The sequence below is a fragment of the Platichthys flesus genome, chromosome 1, assembly GCF_949316205.1.
Source record: "Platichthys flesus chromosome 1, fPlaFle2.1, whole genome shotgun sequence".
NCBI lineage: Eukaryota > Metazoa > Chordata > Actinopteri > Pleuronectiformes > Pleuronectidae > Platichthys > Platichthys flesus.
Window position 1 is genome coordinate 20611110 of NC_084945.1, and position 27620 is coordinate 20638729.

The following is a 27620-nucleotide window of genomic DNA, read 5'->3' on the forward strand; positions in this document are numbered from 1 at the left end:
TTTTTTTTTGTTCAATTTGTTAATTTAAACAATTTGTCAAATTCTCATTTTAGCTGCTTCCACCCCAGCATATAGCATGCTAGCAACATATACACATACTACATATAACATTCTTAAGGGTACTTACTGTCGTCGGCTGTATGTTTTTGCTGAATGTCCCACCAAAAGAATAACTGTCTGTGTGTCTTAGTTAAGAGAAACCAGTCTGTATCCACCAATAGAAAGGGGAAGAGCTCAATTACATCTTAGCCTGAACCTTATCCCAGAGCCTATGCAGGTCTTCTCATTAAATCACCTCAAACTATTTTTCTGACCTTCAGCTGCAAAATGCAAAAAACATGATTTTAGACTATGTGCTGATTCTAAACCATCAGTTTAATACTAAGCTATATTGTTAAGGTTTGTGGAAGGAGATGGACCCAGGCTGCGGAGGTTGTTAACAAAAAAGCTATTTAATATAAAAAAGGCTTTAAACAAGACAAAAACAAAACAGGAACACTGACAGGTAACACTGGTGACAAAGCGCACGGAGAACGAGCGCTGGAGAAGCTGGTCGAGACATCTGGACAAGAAAAACCACATCTCACGACGTGTGGAAACGAGTAAGAGAAACAACTAACAAACCAACAGATGACAAAGGGAAACACAGAGGCTTAAATACACAGAGGAAAGGAAGGGACAATTGAGCACAGGTGAAACACATGAGGATTGGGCAGAACAATCAAAGACAGGAAGTGACACACAGAGAAGCTGGAACAAGACACAGGGAAAGCGAGGCTACAAAATAAAACAGGAAACAGAAAACACAAAGAGACAGAAATCCATAAACATAAATGACAGAGCGTCACACTATATCTTTTCAAACATTCTCAAAGCAGGTTTATGGTGATTAAGAGACAAATTAGAGATCTTAAATCTTAAAAAAATCTAAAGATGAATTTCTTCCATTTCAAAATCTCTAGGTCCCACAAAATGCTGTCGCCATGGAAGCACTCACAAACACACACACACATACACACACACACACACACACACACACAGAGAGAGAGCCTGTGTATAACTATATGTAGCATATTGTGTGGTGTTGGACATCAGGTAACATACTGGTTGTGCACATGATGTAACAAATGTAAAGCAGAATCTCAGTGGCAAAACTGCCCTTGTCGTGCTGCTGAGGAGATGCATGGGGAGGGGGGGGGGGGGGGGGCTATCACAGACAGGCTATCCCTGTCTGTTATAAGTGAAAACAAGGATGCTTGGAAGAGGGGAGGTGGTGATAGTCGGGGAAAATGGGGCGGGCTCTCTGAAGGAAGAGGAGGAGGAAGAAGAGGATGTGTTGTCTGTGCACAACTGGAGGCAGCAGGGACTGAAGCAGCATCTGTATGAGGCGAGAGAAAGAATCTGCACGGAATGGAGGAGAGCTAGAGCAGCACTGTTGCTGTCATCAGGACACCTACCACTTCATCACTACCACTGGCGTTCTGGACTGCATGTTAATGGGAGAGACTCACAGCAGGTATGTTTCCATGGCATGTTTTTACAGCATTTGCATTCTTTATTACATGAAATATGTTTATTACCATGAAGATGGTGAAGATTATCAAGGTGAGCGTGCAGGATGCTATGCTGTATATTAAAAGGTGTGTGATTTAGGCAGTTTGTTTTTTCGATTTGTTTGTTTGTGTTATATAGCTTATTCAATGAGATCAATATCTGTGATTGAATCTAGATTATCCAAAGGGGAGCAGAGATGTTTGATTTGAGATTTGAACCCTTATCTTTAGGCATGTTGAAAGCTTGGATGATTACTCAGTGTACAAATAAGCTGCTGCCGCATTTAACATTTATTTTCCAGCTCTGTGATGCCCGAGGGACCAGCGGGGTGGATCCATTTCCTCCTCTGATATGATGCCCGGAGCTGGAGGGGCAGCCACCTTCCTCACACTGCTGCTGCTGCTGCCGCTGCTGTGCTGCTGCCACCTGTGCCACTCACTGCGTAAGTGTCTCATGGACTGGGAACTGCCACGCTGGAACATAATGGGCTCAGTGTGACAGATGGGATGGTGGAAGATAAGTTGGATAGACAACGTATATGTTACCAAGAAACCAAGAGAGAAGATATAGAAATATCCAGATGGTCCGTGAAGAGTGAAGGTAGCTTGCTAAGTTACTCAAACAAAATGCACTGACTAACCTGATGTTCAGTGCGTCAATTCAGTTACCAGCAATTTATATATACAGCTATCTACTATTATTTTAAGAAAAGTAATGGCCTGTTTAGCTCATTTGCATGTCAGTAGCATTATATGCCCTCTGTTCATGCTACAGCTTTTCAACTGTCAGATAGAATTGTCCTCAGTCATCAGATGACTGGATCTTAATTTATTTGAAAATGAGCTGACAAACGTGAGCAGCAGGTTATTACATATTGTCTATTAATGGCTAACCCCTTCATATCTTGAATTTTCCCTGAAAAAAAAATGGAAACTCAATTACTGGAAATTTGCATGGGAGATTTCTGAAAAATGTATAATGCTGAATCATTAATGCAGAAATCCAGGGAGTTAATAATAAACTAATGTAATGTTCGATCTATATTGGATAATGGTAGTGATTGGAGATTCATGGCACTTTAAAATAATGAGATTGAAAGTATTCTTACATTCCAAGTCATATTTGCAACTTAGATATCAACTATCTACGAATCAAATATTTGTAACCATTCAAAAATACCAAAATGTCTGTAGAGACCATATAGGCAGAAACAATAAAAGATACAATGTGTGCACACTGCAATCATGGTCAGGTGATGAGCTGTTAGACGGCTGGTGGGCAGGTATGGAACAGCAAGTATGGAGAGTTGTTAGTGCAGACACAGATAAACTGTGAAAACCCGCTGGAGAGGAATGAGGAGAGGTGCTGCTGTTGCCATGACAGCGTGTATATATTAGTATGCATGAATGATTCCTGTATTTTTTCTCCTCTGCTTGATTTTATAGATTTCTATCTCTCTCTTCCTGTTAATTAATCATATTCTTCTGCACCAGTGCAAAAGCAGCCAGCATTAACTAAAGTATCTTTCAACACATCTCAATATGTTAATGGTAAATATGAATTTGACGCAGCACCCGCGTCGAATTCATTCCCACAGCTACTTTATAAGGGATTATTCAATTACCTAAAAGCACATGAGTTGTATCTCTGTTTTAATGTATTTCTCACCCTATGATTACATTGATCATTCTTTAAAACAAATTCATGTACAAGCCCACAGCTTGGTGATTGTGGAGGTAGAGCTGAAGAGATGATGAGTTGGCTGATTATGGGGTCATTGATTGAGGACGTTGCATCCTTGTCCCTACTGATCCAGACACACACCCTAATAAGGGTGACACGATACATTTGCGGCAAGTGTTTTGGTAGATTTCCAGCCACATTCTTCCATCCATAAATTGGGTTTATAAATGTGGGGCTGAGTGATTTAAAGAGCATTATGAAAGATATTGTGTGTAATTCAAACTTGTAATCGATACTTTCTTCTATGTATTGTAGCTCTGCCTCAGAAAGACAATGCATCAGTTTCATACTTTTACTTGAACTTTGTTCATCATGCAATAAGCAATTAATGACTTTTTTCTTTTTCACATTGACTTACCTCCAATAGCTGCAACAACAAGGAACAACAGTGTTGCTCTCCTCTCTCCTCTGTCAGGTTTGAAGCACTGGGCAGCATCATAGCTATTGGCTAAATGACGATTTCATAGCTTGAAGTTTTTGCTTAACATGCATGGCATGAAACATGTGTGTCTGTCTCTCAGACACTTGCCGTTGGGTATTTACCAATAATAATTTTAACTTCAGTCCCACAGCTTATTTCTACACACATTTCTTCAGCCTTGAAAGCTCTTTACACATGAGCAAACTCTGTCTCTTCAAACAAAAGTATTTCACACATTTGAACAACAGTTATATAGCTGCGAAACTTTATTACACACGCCCAAACCTAATTTTGTGGAAATTGAGTAGAAACCTAGCCTGACGTTGTCATACTCACAATTCTTGTCAGAATGTGAGTCAGATACCGCTCCATAGGGCTGTGATTAAGGGGCGTGCACAACCAAACCAGAAAAAAAAAATTATCTTGTCTCAATTGGATAGACCTACAACCAATCAGCGCAACATAGTTTTTGACGTATGTTAAGCGACGCATTTTGAGTTATTTACTTACGCCGGGTTCACACCGGACGCTGAAGCGACGCCAAAGCGACTCTTCAGCGCAGCGCGAAGCCTTAAACAACAGCTGGCTCCCATCCACTCCCATGTTAAAACTTTGTGCGGGTCACACCGGAGGCTTAAGGCCTCTGTATGCTTCTCCGAGTCCGTTGCGAAAAAATTGTACTTTCTTCATTCTAGTTGTTCTTGGCTTGTACCCTCAGGGTTGAATTTACTTATTGTAAGTCGCTTTGGATAAAAGTGTCAGCTAAATGAAATGTAATGTAATGTAATGTAAATGTAATGTAATTTAAACAACACGAAACACTCTCCACTCACGACTGCTACTTTCAATATTATCTTTTTTTTTATAGTGGCTCCATTACAGAGAATGAACTGCTGTAACTGATCTATCAGGAAGCCTAACACCCATTGTACTTCATATTGAGTGGGTGTTTGGTTTGATTTCTGTGTCTCTCGAAACCAAAGCTTTACCACAAAGGACATATCAAGAAACTCTCGACATAAACACTCCAGTAAGGTCAGAGGGGTGAATGCATCGCTGTTCGAGAGCAATAATAGAACCAGAGCTGGACAGTAAATGTGGTAATTATCAGCCATGGATAATCTGTTCTCCTGTTTCAGGGGTACCAAAGATCTCATCGTATGCTAAGGCGGAGGACAAGCTGTTTCAATACCTCTTTGGAGGCTACCAGAAATGGGTTCGTCCGGTGGAATATCTAAACCAGACGATCTGTGTGAAGTTTGGACTGGCCATCTCCCAGCTAGTTGATGTGGTGAGCACTGATATGGTTTATGAATATGTGTCACTGAGGTGTTACCTTCATGGATGTAAAACCTAATAAGGCAGAAAGACAGAATGCTATTTAAATTATTGCTCAATCGAAATTTCCATATTGGCCACCTATTAAAGTTGATAATTGTTTTTGTCATTTTAGGATGAGAAAAACCAGCTGATGACAACCAATGTGTGGATGAAACAGGTAAGTATAAAGAACTGAAACATCATATTATTGCACCATTTGGAACCTTTGGGTACAGTTCTTAGCATGTCAGTGTTTCTTTATGGCCATGCAAATGTGCTAACAACATCTGGCTTTTATGGATTTTTGAGGCAACCAGTCAGTCTCTCCTCGCCAACTTTTTAATCTGGCCGGATGGCCTTTAGCTGACACCATACATATGAATCCTTTAGGCTCAGCGCCCACGCACCTGCCTCCACAGGCCACAGCCTTTCCACTGTCAGCCTTATTCGCGGTCTTGGCAGTCCTGTCTGTCATGCATTTTATGAATTATCCCCCTGGGCTATAGACTGGGCTGGGCTTTTCAGGTCAGTTGCTCCCTTTCACAGTGAAAGCATCATGCAAAAAAAGGGGTGATGGAAGGGCAGCTGCCACAGAAACAGAAAGTCTGATTTTCTTTCCCTTTCCTTTTTTGCTAAGGAAACAAATACTGAGCTTAAGTTGTTTTTTTCTTCTAATAAACTAATAAACTTGCTTGAGTATTCGGTCTCCGGGTACTCATCATGTTTATCATGTCTAACCCAAATCAGATACATTTGCTATTAGAGTTGGTCAAGCTGTTTCCAGTCTGTATATCAAGTTATAGTCAGCTGCAGGTATGAGCTTCAGCTTTAGCATTCAAGGCTTAAGAGGTTTATTGTCACTCCGGTTATAAAAGTATCACTTGAAAAACTTTTGCAGGGAAGCTCCATAGTAATAACAAATCAAGTTGTTAAGTAAATCATAAAAGAGCGAACAATAGGAAAAAGAAGATAAAATATACAGAAATATTGAGAACAGATGTGAGGAACAAATATGTAATTCAGACATTTGATTGTTATCAGCCTTTTTCATCAAACTCTCAAGTGAGAAAATAGCACTCAAACTTACTCATTTTTCCTGTGTGTGTATGAAGGAGTGGACTGACATGAAACTTAGATGGAACCCTGATGACTATCTGGGCATCAAAACTATCCGTGTCCCCTCGGACAGGCTGTGGCTGCCTGACGTGGTGCTGTACGATAAGTATGAAAACAGTTATACCGATGTATATTATATAGAATACCTTCCAAATTATTTACTAAAGAATTATACTCTTTTAGAATTATACTGGTTCCAGAAGTAAATTTGACCTTGACATTTAAGAAAAACCTAATTAAAAGAATTTAAGCCTCAACAATTTGCAAAAGCATTTATCTCTAAGAGGATTTTTTGGTCTTTAACAGCTCTGATGGGCGTTTTGAGGGAACTGTCACCAAAGCTGTTGTTAAGTATGATGGAACGATATCATGGACGCCACCAGCCAATTACAAATCAGCCTGCTCCATTGACGTCACCTTCTTCCCATTTGACCTCCAGAACTGCTCCATGAAGTTCGGCTCCTGGACGTATGACGGCTCCCAGGCAAGTCTCTCCTCAAAACCATGTGTACATTACATGTAGCGTTAGTAAACACCAGTCACTGACATGACATTGTCCTCCTTATTTATCAGGTGGACATCATTATGGAGGACTTCCACGTAGACAAACAGGACTATTTTGACAACGGTGAATGGGAGATAGTAAAAGCCACAGGCAGCCGTGGTCTGAGGACAGATGGCTGCTCTTCCTACCCTACCATCACCTACTTTTTCATCATCCGCAGGTTGCCTCTTTTCTACACCCTCTTTCTCATCATCCCCTGCATCGGCCTGTCCTTTCTCACCATCCTTGTCTTCTACCTGCCCTCCAACTGCGGCGAGAAGATCTCCCTCTGCACCTCAGTGCTGGTGTCGCTCACCGTCTTCCTACTGGTCATCGAAGAGATCATCCCGTCCTCCTCCAAGGCCATCCCTCTCATCGGGGAGTACCTGGTGTTCACCATGATTTTCGTCACGCTGTCCATCATCATCACAGTCTTTGCCATCAACATCCATCACCGTTCCCCCTCCACACATCACGGCATGGCGCCCTGGGTGAGGAAGATTTTCCTGCATCGACTGCCTAAGCTGCTGTGCATGCGCGGCCATGTGGACCGTTATGCCACAGCCGGAGTGGTTGGGGCGGGAGGAGCCGTAGGTCTGGGAATGATGAAGGATTCAGCACCTGGACTCACCCCCCCACTTTACACAAGACGTCACCTGCAAGCAGCTTTAGATTCTATTCGCTACATAACCATGCATGTGGTCAAAGAAAATGAGGTCAGAGAGGTGAGTTTGCTGGATTTTATGTAATTGTTCATCCGTGTATGATTGTCTACATGGACAAATATTCATTTCTGGCCCTGCACTGTTTGTTGCTAATGTCTTCATGTGTGTCCAGTGTCTGACATGTGCTTTATTTATCTGGTGCAGGTGGTACAGGACTGGAAGTTTGTAGCCCAGGTTCTGGATAGAATGTTTCTGTGGGCCTTCCTCCTGGTGTCGATCCTGGGTTCTGCTCTCCTCTTCATCCCAGTTATTTACAAATGGGCCAGCATCATTGTCCCTGACCATGTTGGAAGTTACCTCTAAGAACCACTCATTGGAGCACAGTGACCACAAATGGATTTAAAGCACATTAACAGCCTACTGTGGATCTCCTGTGAGAGACTGAGATCACTGGTGAGATTCAGGCTTGTATACACACTCAACTGTGCCAGAGGTCAAGATGCTGATTTGAGGCCTAACTCGCAGCAAACAACTCACAGAGACCTGTTTTTTATTTCATAGAGATTCTGAGATATTTATTAAGTATCACTTAAAGATAGACTATAATAATCATTTAGTGTAGGTTCATCCAGCCAGCCACATTTATTTTATGTCCTATAAATGCTGGCATTGCAGAGTGCAGATCAATCATTGTGGCTAGAAGAGGGTCATTAATACAAAATGGCGGGAATACTTCCTTGTGATGAATGTATTGATTCATTTAATTTATAAACTACTGTATCCCTGGAAACAGCCGAGATCAATAGATACACACACATAAACACACACACACACACAAACAATAGTTATAGGAGAAAACGTTCATTCTTATTTGACATAATTCTCTGTACTGATTGGGTTTGGAGAGATAGGGCATAATTCAATAAAAGTTGAATTTTCCTCTTCTGGAGGCCAATTCTAATTTAGAAAATCACCACTATAAGCAAATGCTCCTCTACTGCGTTGGAAACAGTGGGGACTCTTTTCCACGGACTTCAAATGATCCAGCCAGTTCTTCCTTTTAGAGGAAAAATTCTGCATTCTCTAAAAGGAATGTAAGAGAGAATCTTGGTAACAGGTCCGCAAAGAGATACTGTGCATTCAAAATTCGTTTAGTCCACTGAAAATTAGGACAAAGACGTCCCTCCAACTTAAGCGGGAAAAAACTATCATTTAACAAGTCCATATTTGTCTTGTATTTGATTAAAGTTGCATGCAGATGCATCCAATTATTTGATTTAGAGACATTTACGAAAGGGCCTCAGACCCACTTTATTGCTGTTCACATCTGCTGGAACCAGGGAGACTCTTGTGTTTCAGCAGCTGAGCAGCTCTCAGCCTGTGTAAGACCCTGAACTGCCTCTCAACACAAAAACAACAGCAACAAAGGCTGGGGACTGAATTGAAGAAATCTGTTGGGTTCCTTTTCCAGATCCACAACACTGAACCCAGAGTCTGTGAATAAAACTGATGACCAACAAACAAAAATGTTGTGGTTTTTTAACTCCTATACAATAAAAAATCAAAGGGACTTTGCATTGTTTTCATAATGATGGGGAGTCTCTATGCCTGAAACACAAAAGCTGTAATTCACGTCTAGATAAATAAATGCATTCTATGGTGCTTAATTTATTCAAGAGGAATATTTTGACTGTCAGATCAGAGATCAGAGACCAGTAAAACTTGGTTGGGTTGAAATGGTGGGATTTTTGTTCTCACAGAATTCCAGCTACTATAGATAATGATAAATATAATATAGAATTTTGTTTCATCGTACTTAATTTGATGTGACTGCTTATTTGTGTTTTGCATGAATTCCTTTGTGAATTTTAGTTTGTAATCAGTGTAATATCTCACTCTGCTCCAAGGATATACAGTATGTTCAGACAAAATCAAGATATGCTGATTGTCAGGGGAACTAGAAAGAAATGATTGTAGCAAAAACATCCCAAAAAAGTTTAATCTGTGATAAACCTTATTTAAGATAAGGTAAACCATTAACCACACGCCAGGGAATTAACTGAAGATAGACAAAACAGTGACTGAAGTTCAAATTAGAAGAAAAACAGATGAGAATAGGAGAAAAATAGAAAACTTAGCAATATGTACATACTGTATTATGTACCTTTCACTACAAACAGAATATTATTGCTCAAAAAAGTGCAGTGATTTAAGAGGATGTATACTGTATATGTGCATATGTATAAGAGGATGACAAATATATGTTAAGACTGATATAGAAGTATATATAACGGTGTAGTATACAATATGACAAGAATATAAAAATGCAAATATTAGAATTGGAAAATATTATAAAGATAAGATATACAATTAATGTGCAAAAGGACACGTTTAAACAAAATGGTGCAGGTAATGGAGAGTAGTTGTGGTGCTGAGCAAACTTACAGGCCGTGCTACATAACTGCAACACGTCTCTGCCCACAGCTTCAACAAAGAGATCACATTGTTTCCTCATTCCTGTAGAAAGGCCCAAAGAAAAGATTAACGATAATCCACTCGTGTAATCTATCCTAGAATTTGTAGTTACACATTCTCTGCTACCACGGATATTTCAACTCACACATCCAAGGAATAAGCATATGCACGCTCTGAGCTACTTCATGTAAAGCAGGTATGTTATAAATCTATCTTGCATGTAATTTAATACCATTGAATTCTCCTGAATGTATCGACGGTGAGTCTAGGTGTATCTATTCTCTTCTCAGGTTTGAGATGCTGCCTGATGGAAACATGAAGACGTTCCTTCTCTTTTTATCTGTTGTCTTCCTGACATTGAGAATATGTCACGGGGGCAGGATCTTGATTGTACCTATGGAGGGAAGCCACTGGTTGAACATGGATATCATGATCAGAGCGCTGCACTCTCGAGGACACTCCATCGATGTGGTTCGAACCGATGAGAGCTGGTACATCAAGGACGACTCTCTGCACTACAACACGATAACAGTGTCTGTCACTGAGACCTTCAATCACAACTTCATTAACCCCATCGTGAAAAAGATCATCGACATAGAGAGGGGGGGGAGTTCTGCTCTGACCTTTGCGAGTTTGCAGGTTGAGATGTTTACTGCCATGTTTAACATGCATAGAATAACATGCGAAATGGCAACTGTTATGTTTAAAGATAAAGACTTGATGAATAGTTTGAAGGAGAGAAAGTATGACCTGGTCCTCACTGATCCAGCCTGGGGTGCAGGTATAATGTTGGCTCACGCTCTTCAAATACCTCTGGTTTATAACGTGCGCTGGATTACAAGCGGAGAGGGACATTTGGCAATTGCACCTTCTCCTTTGTCTTACATCCCGATGACTGGCTCTGGCCTGTCAGACAAGATGAGTTTCATACAGAGACTAAAAAATCTTTTTTTTTTTGCCATTTGGCAAATTCAAGATGGATTTTTAATTAACTCTCAATATCAAGCAGTTTGTGACAAGTTCTTTGGTCCAGAAGTCAGATACAGTGACTTACTACAAGGAGCCGACCTATGGCTGATGAGAGTGGACTTTGTGTTTGAGTTTCCACGACCAACTATGCCTAATGTTGATTATATAGGAGGGTTTCAGTGTAAACCTGCTGAACCACTTCCTGAACACCTTGAGGTGTTTGTCCAGAGCTCTGGAGAACATGGAGTCATCATCATGTCTCTGGGGACGTTTGTGAGTGAACTTCCTGCTGACATGACCAACAAGATGTCTGCAGCTTTTGCTAAATTACCTCAGAAAGTCATCTGGAGGCATAAAGGTGAGAGACCGGCCACTCTGGGCAACAACACTTTACTCGTCGACTGGATGCCACAGAATGACCTCCTGGGACATCCAAAGATTAAACTATTTGTTGCTCACGGGGGAACCAACGGAGTTCAAGAGGCTATTTATCATGGAGTCCCAGTTGTGGGTCTACCTGTGTTCTTTGACCAGAACGACAACCTGCTCCGTCTTAAAGAGAGAGGAGGAGCTAAGATTCTTACATTAGCCACAGTTGACAAAGACAACAACTTCCTAGAATCAATACAGGAAGTCTTGAGTGAGCCCTCCTACAGGCTGAACATGCAGAGACTCTCCAGGCTGCACAGAGATCAGCCAATGAAACCACTGGACACTGCCCTCTTCTGGATAGAGTTTGTCATGAGACACAAAGGTGCAGCTCACCTGAGAACGGAGTCCTACAGACTGCCCTGGTACTCCTACTACTCTGTAGATGTAGTTCTGTCTTTCCTGGCTGCTGTTGCAGTGATTACTCTTCTTCCTCTTGTATTCCTCGGATATGTACGACTTGAGAAAAGCAAAAAGAAGAAAAAGCAATGAAAAATTTTCATAGGCTGTCTTCTGTCTGTTCTTTCTCCTAACAAGACATCATCTGAAAGTGTATGGTCATTGCATGTCACAATTGAATTGCAAAATTGTTGATTCATTGAATTGTCTGCAAACAAAAATAAATTCTTTAAGGTGTTACTTCAACCCTAAGATATCGGTTGAGTGCCTCTCGTCTCACTGCTAAAGCCAAGTTATCTACGTTTTCTAGCAAAATGCTAGGGCTACAGTAGCAGCAAACACACTTTTGCGAAAGAAATGTGGTGTGAAGTATGAAGTTTCCTGATGGCCACTATCACGGTTTTCCCAAGTGGTTTGAACCTTGAAGAGCACGATGGTCTCAAGCCGCTGAATGTTATGTTAGAGAGGGAACATACAAGGCAGATATAAATACCAAGTTAACATGAGCATTAAATCTACTACGTGCTCAGGTTGAATGTTATATTTCGAGCTTTGGCTCCTCCTAGTGGTAGTATCAGTAAAAACAAAGTAGTAGACGGCCTTGTTCATGGCTGCTTCTCGTTATTGGTGGCAGAGTAGAAGATGGTGTTGTATTTTCCACAGGAGAGCAGCAGTAATGAGAGCGGGGAGGTAAAGCAGCTCTGACTTATTTGTTGGCTGCTCCTCTCGATCTGTCAGAAAGAGTCGTCACAGTCAGAGCCGCTGACAGAGCAACTTTCCTGACCCTGAAGAAGCTCACTCAACTCTAGCGTTGAACTTTCATGAGGGAACACCAGGTTTATAATAAATGCAGGTAGGTTACTTTGTGAATAAAAAGAGGACTGATTGATTATTTATAGTCACAAATTATATCACATATTCTAAATAAACTACATCAGGTTGAAACGTTCAGACAATTGATTCGCATTAAATCAAATGGATTTAATATTCATATATTTAATATTCATTATATATATATTTTCCTAAGAAAGACAGTGCTGCGTAAAATATAAAATGTGATTTGACACAACATCTCGTTTTGCTAGCCTACCTATATTTTAGCTGTTAACATGAAGTAACAACATTATCAGGAATGTTGAGATAGCATTAGCAACAGCTTGGATTCAATGGAGAATACATTCTGCAAGTTTGATGAAATGCAGGGAGAGGTAATATTTTAACACTATATGAGGCAAAGCTAATTTATTTCATGATGATACACAGAGGTCATTAAACTCAATGTGCTTTACATAAATAACAGAAGCATAAACTGTACATGTGAGATGCATAAAAAGGGCTGGTTAATGTTTGTGGCAGATTTGATTTGATTCCCCAATAGATGGATCAACAGAATTGTGGCATCAACACTTTCATTGTTCATGGATACAAACAAACAAATTGAAACTTTATAAGTTGATGATAATACAAAAGACTATGCACATCTATACTTTTCGAATGACTTGAATAAAGGGACAAGTACATTTTTTACTTAAACGTATACTTGTGAAAGTGTTGAGATCTTTACACCTCATCATCCTTTATTCACTCTGAACCGTGACGTTGCTTTACTCTGATGATGCACAGCTGTAACACAGGCAGGTTCCAGTTATGCCATTAACTGGCTGTACAACCAGCTGATGATCATGTTTGCTTACTCTACAAATGTATACAAAGTTGTTGGGTTGACTGGTGGTGTACCTGTGGTGGAAAGGTTCACGTCTAAGCAGAGTTTGCAATAGTTGTATATGTTGCATGACAGAATTAGACAAAAGGCTGTAAGCACCATACGCACTGGTGCTAATAATGGAGATGTGGCTTTCCTGTGAGACGCACTGAGCTGACTAACAGATACTTAATGAGGACAACATACTGTTGGGGAGTTATTGTCCCCTGTGTGTGTGTCCCTGTCACTGAGCAGTGCCAGTAAAGAATGAACATACAAACAGCTAACTTAACAACAAGAACAGTGACTCTACCTCTCATGTTTCCAGCTCTTCAATCACATTGCTTTGTGTGATAACTGCTCACCATCTCTCTCATCTGCGTGTCTATCTGACCTTTTACCAACAACTGTGCAACGTTAACATACTGACCCAGAGTATCGTACACTCTCTCTTCATCTTCCTCCCATTCGTCAGAGGAAGACATGTGGTCAGCAGCCCCACTGGCCTGATCCCTGACATGGAAAACTTTACAAGTTTAGTAATTTCATCTCATCTTCATAACAGATGTTGACTAATAAAAAATCTGATTACATTTTTTATTATCAAATATTAAATTTTTATGATGTAACAAACTAGACCTGTACATAAAAGAAACACTAAAGCATAACTTATATTTAAATTGTTATGTTCCTAGCCCTCTTCCTCCTCCATGTTGAAAGCATTAGAAGAATTAAATGAATATAGATGTTGTGCAATTGATATATTAAACATGACACCATTAAATGGTGTGTCTTTCGGCATTCAATAAATTTGGTTATCGAATTTCTTTCAGAATATTAATATAAAAAATATGAATATCAAATAAGCGACAACCTCATAAAACTTGAGTTTTTTTTCTGGAACCCAATTGAAACAATAATTTACAACCAGAGTTGATCGATCAGTTGTTCAATCAGAAATGTTCTGTCAACCAAATTATTGACTTCTGTTGTAGCTCTTAGATATTACCTATATGAAATCAAATATATACTAAAACCAAGATTGCTCAACCCTGGAAAGTAACAACGATGAAATACAATTTCTAAAAGTTCTAGGACTGCAAAGCAGCACTGAACGGGCCTGAGCATATGCATTTTGAAGCACTGTATGCATATTGCCTTTTGCCTTTTGCCGGAAAAAAAAGAAATAATAACCAGCCCCACTTCTCCCTGGCCATGTGTTCTCTGTCAGACCAGACCTGCCCTTCTCCATGTCTCCACCTGATGTCCACGCTCTTTTTCTTTAATTTGTCATTTTTCTTTCCAAAATTCCACTTGTTGCGCAGCTTCCACCCTCCCTCAGGCACCTGATCCCACCTCACTCATCACCCAAACCAGTATTTACGACTGCCTTTGTCAGCAGCTCCTCGTCGGTTTATGAACCTTTTGTGTATATTAGCTGTATTTTGTAACTGCCTGTATGTTTACCTGCCTGTTTACCAGCCCACCAGCTTGTCCACTTATCTACATGTAAGCCTGTTTATTTATCATTAGACTATCTTCACTGAATTGGCCTGCGTTTTTGTTTGCATTTGTTTCCAGCAGGGTGACAATACACCTGTAGTGTATCTTGCCTGTAGGGACGGTAAATTGAAGACACAACCCTGCTTCAAGTTGTACACATTAGCCAGTTTATACAATACATATATAAACACTCAACAGCTTCTAAGTTGTGTTGAGTCAGCACAAAAGGCGATCAAGGATTGGAATTAGCAATATATAAATATATAATATCTTTGCAAAAATGATATTGGCCTTATAGTGAGTGGAAAACTCACTATAAGGCCAATATGCAAATCACCATGAACAACCTTTACTCCATATTGTATTGTATTTCCTGGGCGTGCCAGATCATAACATTGCAGTTGTAAAGTCCGTCCAGGTGGGCTGGAGCACATTATCTGCTCTCTGCCAAAGGAGAAAGACTGAAACATCTTTACACCGGTTGCTAATAAGGTAGGATCAACATGTTTAAATCTTTAGCTAATAGAAATAGCTGCGTTGTAGCTGTTTTGCAATCAAAAATTGTGTATTCAAAGAAGTACATTTTTAACTGGCATTATATAGTGTCAACAAGAACAAACAGTTTTGATTCTCTCTGGTAAAGTTGCAATTGCTTGAATACTGAAAAGATTAAGTTACAATATATACCATGCTGCATTTAGTTTTGAAAATGATTAAAAACAAAAGTACTAAATAGACTTAATGTGGGTAAAATGCATTTTTTTTTTGAAGAATTAGTGATACCAACTATCCATTTGATGAAAACATTACATGTATTGAAAAGTATGTGTTTAAAAGATATAATTTGAGTCACCGTTTGGTCAGTCATTTGTGCACGATGTGGACGTAGTATGATTCCACCCAAAGCCGCTGCGAGCCATTTTGGTGCCCTAAGCATAACTCCTCTATGATTACATTAAATAATCATCAATAAGTACAAACAAGAATAGTCAATCTTCTTTAACTTTTTTTGAGCAATTTAATATATCTCTTGTTCTGCCTTTTTTTGTGATATACATGGCTAAAAGGTACCTAATATTTCTATACTGAAATAATATCGGCATTATAATTGTAAGCTAATTTATTTAATGACGTTATTGTTGAGGGTTGATTTGTATTTCCGGTTTTAAGTGGGTTGTTGGTAGTGACTCTTATTTTGAAAGGGGGTTTTAAAGGAAGTGGGTGCTGTGATGAGTGAAGTTGTAAAATGAACGGAGAATAAACGGGTGTGCTGTCCCGAGCGCATGACCTGCTCTCGTGTCCTTTGTCGGCTGAAGCCGGACTTATGATACAACCAAACGCTCGGCTACATAATTATAATAACTATGATAATTTTTCAGTTGCTTTTTTTTGGTGCCCCCTCAGGACTTGGTGCCCGACGCACAGCGCGTAGTGCGCGTTTTGGGAGCTGCACACACAGACGCACACAAACACGATGAAAGATACAGAGCGCTCCTTAATAACATACTTTTTAACCTTTGTGTTTTGGGGAAAGGAGCAAGTCTTATCAAGTCAAACGGCTCAAGTCCAAGTGAAGTCACGAGTCATTGATTTTGAAGTCCAAGTCGAGTTGCAAGTCTCTTTTTGCATTTTGTCAAGTCGAGTCTAAAGTCATCAAATTCATGACTCGAGTCTGACTCGAGTCCAAGTCATGTGACTCGAGTCAACACCTCTGCTGTATACTTATTCTTATTCTTATACATTCTTCCCAAAAGTTTGCTTCTCCTCCCACAAATTTTGTCGCACATTCACGAGACCCAGAAATAAACATGCGGAATTACGTCGAAAGGTGTGCTATTATTCAGATTTTTGATTCGTCCCCCGGTTCGCTCAAAAATCGCGATAACTTGGCCGAAAACGTACAATGGGACTCAAGCTCGCTCTACCAAAAGAGCGACAGTGTGAAAAAGAGGCATTTTCAGGTGCCCCGGGTGCACTAAAACTGCTCTCAAATCCCCAAACGGAGGTCCTCAGACATGATTTTTAGATATTTGAGGTGGTGAGATTGTTTCCTTCGCAGACATGTCACTCTCAAATCTCTCGGACCTCTGCTTATATACGCATCAAAAAATTTAGGAATTATTTCCGGATCCTTCTCCCATTGGAGCCCCATGTTAATTCTGAAGATTTTTCTGAAAAGATTAAAACTGAAAAATAAAACGTAAATCGCTCCCACGGCTCCATTACTCAGCTCTCACAAATAAAAAATAGGACTTATAGTTTTTGAGTAACAAGTATTTGTTTGAGCAAAGAGCTAGAGTGTGGAAATATATCTGCTCAATAGAAAACAATGATTGTTCTCGGAGAAGATTTATGAAATGAGAAGTACGTTTCTAAACTGCTCGTACAGCCTCATTTTTTGTCTCTTAACAATAATATTGATATACTTGTTCGGCTAAACCTTCTGATTCTTACGGTGTTTTCATTTCACGTACAGCAGTTCGGGAGGTTCTCCAGAGGGCTGCTGTCTCCCTCTCTGTCTATCGCACCTGGCGTAATCAGAGCCACACACGCAGAGGGAGGGGGGGCAAAGGGGGAACAGGGGACAGTCAGATCTATTTTTAGACTTCACAGGTGTTAATCAACACAGCAGGTAGTGCATTCAGAGGAGCAGAGGGACAGTAACTCAACATGGCGTGTTCCTGTCCCAGTGGGGTAAGACACAAACATTGAGTGTTTTTTCTTTGTCTTTCAGGGGGGAACTGTTTAATTCTTTAAATAATCAACTGTCAATGATGTCTTAAGTCAATGTCTTCATTTTCCAGATAGGACTTATAGTTTTTGAGTAACAAGGTTTTGTTTGGAGGAGAATTATGAAATGAGAAGTACGTTTCTAAACTGCTCTTACGGCCTCATTTTTTGGCTCTAAACAATAATATAGATATGTACTTGTTCGTCCAAGCCTTGTAATTGTTACGGTGTTTTCATTTCACGGGTAGGAGTTATAGATTTTGTATTAGAGCATTTTGTTCGGGACGTTCTCCTGAGGTCTGATGTCTCCCTCTCATTCCCGCACACCTGGCGTAATCAGGGACTCACACACGCAGAGGGAGGGGGGACAGTCATGTCTATTTATAGAATACTTCCCGGGTGTTGATCAGCACTGTAGGTGCTGCAGTCAGTAGAGCAGAGGGACAGTGACCCAGAGGTGGCCAGTTCAAGTCCCAGTCTTTCAGGGGGGAACTGTTTTACTGCAATGTGATTGGCTCTACATCAGATTCCTGTATTAGTGTGTATGACGTGACAGTGATAAGCAATCATCCCCAAAATCCTGTCACATGATCAGAGCCCTGACCTGATCATGTCAGGACTATTACTATTACTATTGCATACACATTATTAGTGATAGCGCCACCTAGTGGTCCGTCTGAAAATGAAGTTTGAGCAATCTGCCCCAAATTGGACACACTTCATTAGATTCCAGACCTGAACAGATATATAAGTGCGTATGCAGAGATAGTGATAGCGCCACCTAGTGGTTGGTGTGAAAATTAAGTTTTAGCAATCGCCCCCAAAATCCCGTCACATGATCAGAGCCCTGTCCTGGAGAGGTCAATGAGTGTGTATGCAGTGTTAGCGATGGTGCCACCTACTGATCAAGTCTCTCTCTCTCTCTCTTAAACCAGTCTCCCTCTCTCTCTGTCTCTCTCTGGGTCTTCCTATCTGTCTCTTAAAGCAGCCAGTCATTCTCTCTCTCTCTCTTTTTTTTATACTAGCCATCTGCTTCTCTGGGTCTCTCCTTCTCTGGGTCTGTCTATAGCTCTCTTAAAGCAGCCAGTCTCTCTCTCTCTCTCTCTCTTTCTCTCTCCCTCTCTCTCTTTCTCAAATTGAGACAGTCTTTCTATGTAGGCCTTGTATTTCCTTATCATGATTATTATTATCACTCTTGGTTAGGGTGCAGGGTAAGATGTTGTTGAGCTCTTCCCCTATTTGTGGGTGGATACAGAATTATTTCTCCTATCCAAGACACACAAACAGTTATTCTTCAGGTGGGACATTCAGCAGCAACGTACAGCCAACTACAGTAAGTACCCTTAAGAAGGTTATATGTAGTATATGTATATGTTGCTAGAATGCTATGTGCTGGGGTGGAAGCAGCTAAAATGACAATTTGACCAAGTGTTTTAATTAACACAAAATCTTACAAAAAAAAGTATTTGTGCAAAGTTCTGTGTATACACCAAGACTAGACATCAATTCAACATGTCAACAGTTTGTCTAGCTCAAAAATAATTGAGAGTTGAGTAATTGCAAGAGTGATTTTTGTGAAAAAATGATTGAAAAAGTAAATGGTTGCAATGATAGAAAAAAGGGTGAGGTCTCTGTTAGGTCTCTTCTTGATTCGCTCCAAGAGGTGAAATACCGGATGATAAATAACCAATATCCAATTAATGACAGTAGGACTGATGGAGTGTCTACTGTCAGCTCCTACTCCGAAATGTGTTGACATAGGGTTTGCCTTGAAAATGGAAATAAATAGAATATTTACTATGATGTCACTATACATCAACATTTCGTTTTTATCATTGACGAGTGGTCCGACATGGGAAGGTTTTCTTTACCTGTTGCACATTGTCCTGTGGTTTTTTCTCAGCAGGCGCCTGTGTGTGTGTGTGTGTGTGTGTGTGTGTGTGTGTGTGTGTGTGTGTGTGTGTGTGTGTGTGTGTGTGTGTGTGTGTGAGAGAGACAGACAGAGACGGAGATAGAGAGAGAGACAGGCAGAGACATACTCCCCCAGACCACTTTCCTTAAATGATTTAAAGGTTGTCACTACTGCACTGATCTCCTCTGGATTTGGACGAGACTATTTCAACTCCTGCCTGGCAGGTCTGCCTGCTAGTGCCATCCGACCTCTGCAGCTCATCCAGAATGCAGCAGCTCGACTGGTCTTTAACCTACAGTACCTCAATTCACTCACAATACACAGCTCCTCCGCTCCCTTCACTGGTTACCAGTGGCTGCCCGGGGCTTATAACTGCCCTTGACTAAGTCTTATTTACATACTTACTTGTTTTTAGCCCGTTTAGTCTATTTGTAAATGGTCTATTTGTATAAAGGGTTTGAATTGATGACTCAAGCTCACCTGGTGGCTTTTACCATTCTATGGCTTTATTTGTATCTTCTTTCATTCTATTGTTATTTTAATGGCTATAAATGTTGTACAGAGCTTTGGTCAACCCCAGACTTTTTTTAAAAATGTGCTTCATAATAAAGTTGATTTGATCGGAAAAGAAATAACAAAAGTGAGAAACAGCTCGGCACAGGGGTCCAGTGGTTAGCACTGTTGCCTCACAGCACGCAGGTCCCTAGTTAGAATTCCAGGTAGACAGGAACTTTCTCTGAGGAGTTTGCATGTGTGGGCTTTCTCCAGATGCTCCGGCTTCATCCCACAGTCCAAGCACATTGGTGATAGGTTGATCAGTGACTATCATTTGACCACAGGGATAATCGTTGTTTGTCTCCGTATCTTGGCCCTTTGATACGCTGGAGACCTGTCCAGGGCGATTATCACCTCCTACCCTATATCAGCTGGGATTGGCTCAGGCACCCGTCTTTGCCCCTAAAGGATAAAAACAGAATAGATAATGGATGAGATAGATGGAAGAAATAACAATAATGGTGGATGGCTTGTAACTCTATTACAAGTATTTGTGTTAACAAACTTTGAAATGATCAGACTTTATTTCTATTGCAGTGATATCTTTTTAACCTTGTTTAACTAACTTAACGTTGTTTTTATTTTAGATGAGGATGATCGCTTGCTGCAGTCCTTTGCTCTTGCTCATCCTGAGTCCCGGAGTCTGTCAAGCTGGAAACATCTTGGTGTTTTCTGCTGAAGGCAGCCATTGGTTAAACATGAATATTTTACTTCAAGCTCTGCACTCAAGAGGACACAATATCACTGTTGTGCATTCAAGCAAAAGCTGGTACATCCCAAACAACTCCTCCTATTACAACACTGTCACAGTCCAAGTGGAGAGGGGCGTGGATCAGGAGCTCTTCACAAATTTCTTATCCAAGGCAGTACAATTTGAGCAGGATGCATATCCCTTGATAAAGCTTCTCTGTATTTTTGTAGAAATGGTAGGCAGCGTATTTGAAATTCACAAAGTTGTGAGTGAATTTGTATCAACACTGCTAGATGACTGAGAGTTGATGAGAAACATTGAGGGCAGCAAGTTTGACCTGCTACTCACTGACCCTGCTTGGGGAGCTGGGGTCATTTTGGCCAAATATCTGAACCTTCCACTGGTTTTTAATGTTCGCTGGCTGCTAACTCTAGAGGGTCATCTTGCTCTTGCTCCATCACCCGTATCCTATGTTCCTATTATAGGATCTGGCAATATTGATAAAATGACCTTTTTTCAGAGAGTTAACAATATGATATCATATCTTATCAATCAAACACAATACCACTTTTTAGTTAAGGTATACCAGAAGATATGTGACAAATATCTTGTGCCTGAAAATGAATTCAAACAGTTGGTGCTTAATGCAGATATTTGGTTGATGAGAACTGACTTTGTGTTTGATTTTCCACGTCCAACTATGCCTAATGTTGTCTACATTGGAGGGTTTCACTGTAGACCAGCAAAACCTTTGCCTCGACACCTAGAGGATTTTGTACAGAGCTCTGGAGAACATGGAGTCATCATCATGTCTCTGGGGACGTTTTTGAGTGAACTTCCTGCTGACATGACCAACAAGATGTCTGCAGCTTTTGCTAAATTACCTCAGAAAGTCATCTGGAGGCATAAAGGTGACAGACCGGCCACTCTGGGTAACAACACTTTATCGTCGACTGGATGCCACAGAATGACCTCCTGGGACATCCAAAGATTAAACTATTTGTTGCCCACGGGGGAACCAACGGTGTTCAAGAGGCTATCTATCATGGAGTCCCAGTTGTGGGTGTACCTGTGTTCTTTGACCAGAAAGACAACCTGGTCCGTCTGAAAGAGAGAGGAGGAGCTATGATTCTTACATTAGCCAAAGTGGACAAAGACGACAACTTCCGAGAAGCAATACAGGAAGTCTTGACTGAGCCCTCCTACAGACTGAACATGCAGAGACTCTCCAGGCTGTACAGAGATCAGCCAATGAAACCACTGGACACTGCCCTCTTCTGGATAGAGTTTGTCATGAGACACAAAGGTGCAGCTCACCTGAGAACGGAGTCCTACAGACTGCCCTGGTACTCCTACCACTCTGTAGATGTCATATTGTTCTTGATAACAGTTACACTAGTTATTTTGTTATTATTTGCTGGGTTGTTATGGTCATGCTTCAGATTGTGTATCAAAAGAAAACTAAAATCTGACTAACAAGGAAGGATATATTTTCAAACTGGTTAAGATGTTTAGATGATCAGCTAATTGCTGAAGGAGAACTTGTATTAGCTTGGGACTGTCCTTTGGCTTGACTGTGAATGTACTTCTTATCGACAGCTACAAAATAAAAGTACCTACCAGTTTTGACAACCAACTTGCTGAGTGAAGTCTAATTACTTTGTACTAGGAAGAGTCATATCATTTTATGCAGTGTCATTTTAAAATGTACCTTTGACTGTAAACAAAATAAACCAGTTTATTCTTTTCAGTCATTTACAGTGAGTAAAATATCAGATATAAAAAAAGTGTTACTTTTTAGAAGACTCCACAACAAACACACAGAAACATTATAGACCACAACGCACTGTCGGGTCATGTTTGAGATATGACATTAATCCTACCATTTTTAAAGTTCTTGTTCAACAGTAATTTGTTTTTGTACAGATATTTGCTTAACAGCTAATCACCACGAACAACCTTTACTCCATATTGTATTGTATTACCTGGGCGTGCCAGATCATAACATTGCAGTAGTAAAGTCCGTCCAGGTGGGCTGGAACACATTATCTGCTCTCTGCCAAAGGAGAAAGACTGAAACATCTTTACACCGGTTGCTAATAAGGTAGGATCAACATGTTTAAATCTTTAGCTAATATAAATAGCTGCGTTGTAGCTGTTTTGCAATCAAAAAGTGTGTATTCACAGAAGTACATTTTTAACTGGCATTATATAGTGTCAACAAGAACAAACGGTTTTGATTCTCTCTGGTAAAGTTGCAATTGCTTGAATACTGAAAAGATTAAGTTACAATATATACCATGCTGCATTTAGTTTTGAAAATGATTAAAAACAAAAGTACTAAATAGACTTAATGTGGGTAAAATGCAGTTTCTATTGAAGAATTAGTGATACCAACTATTCATTTGATGAAAACATTACATGTATTGAAAAGTATGTGTTTAAAAGATATAATTTAAGTCACCGTTTGCTTTTCCCCCCGATTCAGAATAAAGATGGATTGTCCCTGGGTTGTGACCACACTCTGGTTGATCTATGCACCTTTGGTTTATGGTGGCAAAGTGCTTGTTGTTCCTGTGGACGGGAGCCACTGGGTGAACATGAATGTCATTGTAGAGGAACTATACTCAAGGGGGCACCAGGTTTCTGTTCTGCGATCATTCGACAGCTGGTATATCAAGGAAACATCCCAATTCTATACTTCAGTCACTATTGATGCTGACTCTGGATTTAAAGAAGATTTTATAACTACGTTTGTGGCCCAACTCCTGAATATCCAGAGGGAAGGGAAGTCTGCTTGGACACGTTTTAAACTGGAAATGGAACTAATACAAAAGGGTTCTGAGATGAACCAGAAAATGTGCGAAATGCTTGAGCTGCTGTTTGGAAACAAAGATCTAATACAGTCACTGCAGGATGCTAAATATGACCTTGTCCTCGGAGACCCTGTTAGCCCATTGGGTGTTATACTTGCTCACTACCTCAGGTTGCCAATTGTTTTTAATGTCAGATGGACCGGTCAAGGTGAAGGCCATTTTTCAATTGCACCTTCGCCTCTGTCTTATGTTCCAATGCTAGGGTCCGAGCTATCAGATAAAATGAGCTTCCCTGAGAGAGTTCTTAACGTCATGATTTTTGGATTCACACAATTCCAAATTGCACATTTTGTGTCACCAATTTATGATTCTTTTATAAAAAAATATTTAGGTCCGGATTCAGATTTTCTTTCACTGTTTCAAGCAGCCGACCTGTGGCTGATGAGAGTGGACTTTGTGTTTGAGTTCCCTCGACCCACCATGCCTAATGTTGTCTACATGGGAGGCTTCCAGTGTAAATCTTCAAAAGCTTTGCCTCAACACCTAGAGGATTTTGTCCAGAGCTCTGGAGAACATGGAGTCATCATCATGTCTCTGGGGACTTTTATTAGCACACTTCCGCAGGACTTAGCTGATGAGATCGCTACAGCTTTTGCTAAATTACCTCAGAAAGTCATCTGGAGGTACAAAGGGGACAGACCGGCCACTCTGGGCAACAACACTTTACTCGTCGACTGGATGCCACAGAATGACCTCCTGGGACATCCAAAGATTAAACTATTTGTGGCTCACGGGGGAACCAACGGAGTTCAAGAGGCAATTTACCATGGAGTTCCTATACTGGGACTTCCATTGATTTTTGACCAACATGATAATCTATTCAGAATTGAAGTCAGAGGAGCAGGAAAGATAATAGATTTTTTTACTATGAATGAAGACATCTTCTTTCAGGGTATTCAGGAAGTATTGACTGAGCCCTCCTACAGGCTGAACATGCAGAGACTCTCCAGGCTGCACAGAGATCAGCCAATGAAACCACTGGACACTGCCCTCTTCTGGATAGAGTTTGTCATGAGACACAAAGGTGCAGCTCACCTGAGAACGGAGTCCTACAGACTGCCTTGGTACTCCTACCACTCTTTAGATGTCATATTGTTCTTGACAACAGTTGCACTAGTTATTTTGTTATTATTTGCTTGGTTGTTATGGTCATGCTTAAGATTGTGTATCAAAAGAAAACTCAAATCTGATTAACAAGGAAGGATTTATCAGATGTTACAGTTAGTTTGAATGATCAGTTGAACACTGAAAGAGCAGGTGTTTCGTCTTGGACTGTCCTTTGACCTGACTGTACAGTTCATCACATTAATCATAGTCTTTGAAAAAAAAGAACAATCAAAATCAACTTGCCAAGTGAAATCTGTTTGATTAAAATGGTATGTCATAACGTCAACATTTATTTTTGACTGTAAACAAAAAAAGACAGCATTTTAGTACTAAGCAGTTTATGTCTTTCAGTCCGCAGTGTTTTTCCTACCACACTGTAGATGTGATGCTACTGTCACTTGAACTTGTGCTGATGATGCACTTTTGTGGCCTTAATGAGGTGTTCAAGCTTTAACTGCTGTCTGAGAATGGAAGGTAAAGGCAATTTGAAAAAAATCATTGGGTTGGTTTGATTCTAGTTGAACATCAAATCTAAATAAATCAGTGCTTGATAATTATTATATTCACAAGAGGAAACACATCCTGTATGTTGAATGATGAATAAAGTCATCTCAATACGTTTTTACAATATTGTTATTTCACGTTCATGGTAATCTGTGTATAAAAACATTTTGTAGACTAGCAAGTGCATTTAAAAAAAAAAAGGAGTCATGGATTCACATGTTGATTTAATTTGAATATGAAAGCCCTTGATATCTGTAACCTCAGTTCCACACAAAGAGAACATTAACCTTTGTTAGAGGGAGAAATATACTATACAGTAGCATTGCTGCTTTTGCTGGAAGTAAATAAAACCCTGTTTAAATTTCAAACTGCTTACTCATCTGCTTTGTACCTCTTTAAACTCTGTGTCCTCTTTAAGTGGAATCAAGGCATGTTCTCTGCAGAAAGCTTTGCAATTAAACTTATAAGGACAACTTGTCTCAGAACCACGTTTATTGACCAATTTCCACCACAATGGATGAATTATTTCCAAGGTGTTGCAACATATCGAGGACTTAAGTAACATTATTTAAGCCATAGGCTTGAATGGATTTAAACATCCAACTTCATATAAAAATATTAAAGTGGCATGCCAGGGTTATAATGGGCCCTTATATGAGCATAATATTATGTAGGCCTCAATATGTGTCTCTGTAGGATTTTTTCATGAACTGTATTTTGATAGCCAAATGTTTTCATAATACAACACATAAAATTACATTAATTTCGATGTGGAGATGTTGGAGATTTCCTTATCATGATTATTATTATCACTCTTGGTTAGGGTGCAGGCTAAGATGTTGTTGAGCTCTTCCCCTATTTGTGGGTGGATACAGACTTATTTATCCTGTCCAAGACACACAAACAGTCATTCTTCAGGTGGGACATTCAGCAGCAACATACAGACAACTACAGTAAGTACCCTTAAGAAGGTTATATGTAGTATGTGTATATGTTGCTAGAATGCTATGTGCTGGGGTGGAAGCAGCTAAAATGACAATTTGACCAAGTGTTTTAATTAACACAAAATCTTACAAAAAAAAGTATTTGTGCAAAGTTCTGTGTATACACCAAGACTAGACATCAATTCAACATGTCAACAGTTTGTCTAGCTCAAAAATAATTGAGAGTTTATTTATTTTATTTTTTATTTATTTGATTAGGACAGTGCACATTAATCAATATGTCAGCCAGAGCATCAATATAAATATGCCGGAGTTAGCTTAATTGCTAATTTTCATCCGTTGTCCTAAGGCAAGTCAAGAACATAAAAACAACATACCAGTATACAAAATAGATTAAAAAAACACTTTTACATACAAAATAAGTCCCCATATCAAGAGTCCATGTTAAAAAATTAGAATGACCAAAGGTTACATATGAGAGCAGGTCTGGCTTGCTACTAACCACTGTTTAAGGTTTTTTCTAAAGGTGGTGTAAGTGGCACCGTCTCTAACATGTGTTGGTAATATATTCCAGGACTGTGTTCCTCTGATGGACACCACCATTTGACCAAATTTGGTCTTGCGGCGTTGTATTTCGCAGTCACCTCTAGTTAGTGCTCGTGTATTTATTGTAGGGGATTTCTTCTTTATAAAATTCTGTAATGGTGGAGGGGCTAGACCGTTCAGAACCTTAAAGATTAGACAGACATCCAAAAACAGCTGAAAACTATCGAAGTCCATGATTTTGTGTTTATTTGTAATTTTACAATAATGGTAGTATATAGGTTTTTTGTCTAGTGTTTTAAGAGTTCTCTTGAATAAAGATTTGATTGGTTTTAAAGTGCTCTCAGATGTTGTGAGTAATTGCAAGAGTGATTTTTGTGAAAAAATGATTGAAAAAGTAAATGGTTGCGATGATAGAAAAAAGGGTGAGGTCTCTGTTAGGTCTCTTCTTGATTCGCTCCAAGAGGTGAAATACCGGATGATAAATAACCAATATCCAATTGATGACAGTAGGACTGATGAAGTGTCTACTGTCAGCTCCTGCTCCGAAATGTGTTGACATAGGGTTTGCCTTGAAAATGGACATAAATAGAATATTTACTATGATGTCACTATACATCAACATTTCGTTTTTATCATTGACGAGTGGTCCGACATGGGAAGGTTTTCTTTACCTGTTGCACATTGTCCTGTGGTTTTTGCTCAGCAGGCGCCTCTGTGTATGTGTATGTGTGTGTGTGTGTGTGTGTGAGAGAGAGAGACAGACAGAGAGACAGACAGAGACGGAGATAGAGAGAGAGACAGGCAGAGACATACTCCCCCAGACCACTTTCCTTAAAGGATTTAAAGGTTGTCACTACTGCACTGATCTCCTCTGGATTTGGACGAGACTATTTCAACTCCTGCCTGGCAGGTCTG

At 40.0% G+C, this 27620-nt stretch overlaps 3 protein-coding genes and 1 pseudogene across 3 annotated transcripts; all 4 read left to right on the forward strand.

The window, feature by feature from the left end:
* The first annotated feature begins 1389 nt into the window (after positions 1 to 1389).
* chrna5 (cholinergic receptor, nicotinic, alpha 5) lies at positions 1390 to 8872 on the forward strand. The gene is made up of 8 exons (XM_062388624.1): positions 1390 to 1516; positions 1856 to 1996; positions 4858 to 5009; positions 5172 to 5216; positions 6151 to 6260; positions 6461 to 6638; positions 6728 to 7423; positions 7568 to 8872. Exons 2-8 carry the CDS (start codon positions 1906 to 1908, stop codon positions 7724 to 7726), a joined length of 1431 nt encoding a protein of 476 aa, XP_062244608.1. The 5' UTR covers positions 1390 to 1516; positions 1856 to 1905; the 3' UTR covers positions 7727 to 8872.
* Positions 8873 to 10135: 1263 nt separating this feature from the next.
* LOC133954259 (UDP-glucuronosyltransferase 2C1-like) lies at positions 10136 to 11790 on the forward strand. The gene has a single exon (XM_062388611.1). The coding sequence runs from the start codon at positions 10136 to 10138 to the stop codon at positions 11726 to 11728; it is 1593 nt and encodes a 530-aa protein (XP_062244595.1). The 3' UTR covers positions 11729 to 11790.
* An 8834-nt stretch (positions 11791 to 20624) lies between these two features.
* On the forward strand, positions 20625 to 22204 carry LOC133958762 (UDP-glucuronosyltransferase 2C1-like; annotated as a pseudogene).
* Positions 22205 to 22801: 597 nt separating this feature from the next.
* On the forward strand, positions 22802 to 25670 carry LOC133954278 (UDP-glucuronosyltransferase 2B14-like). The gene is made up of 2 exons (XM_062388635.1): positions 22802 to 22832; positions 23217 to 25670. The coding sequence occupies exon 2, from the start codon at positions 23224 to 23226 to the stop codon at positions 24796 to 24798; it is 1575 nt and encodes a 524-aa protein (XP_062244619.1). The 5' UTR covers positions 22802 to 22832; positions 23217 to 23223; the 3' UTR covers positions 24799 to 25670.
* Positions 25671 to 27620: the final 1950 nt, after the last annotated feature.

Excerpts from the sequence above, each read along its gene's own strand:
- chrna5 (XM_062388624.1), top strand. The coding sequence starts at position 1,906 with ATGATGCCCGGAGCTGGAGGGGCAGCCACCTTCCTCACACTGCTGCTG. Across the intron at positions 6,261-6,460 it reads GACGTGGTGCTGTACGATAA|CTCTGATGGGCGTTTTGAGG; the intron begins GTATGAAAACAG and ends GGTCTTTAACAG. Across the intron at positions 6,639-6,727 it reads GGACGTATGACGGCTCCCAG|GTGGACATCATTATGGAGGA; the intron begins GCAAGTCTCTCC and ends CTTATTTATCAG.
- LOC133954259 (XM_062388611.1), top strand. The coding sequence starts at position 10,136 with ATGCTGCCTGATGGAAACATGAAGACGTTCCTTCTCTTTTTATCTGTT.
- LOC133954278 (XM_062388635.1), top strand. The coding sequence starts at position 23,224 with ATGGATTGTCCCTGGGTTGTGACCACACTCTGGTTGATCTATGCACCT.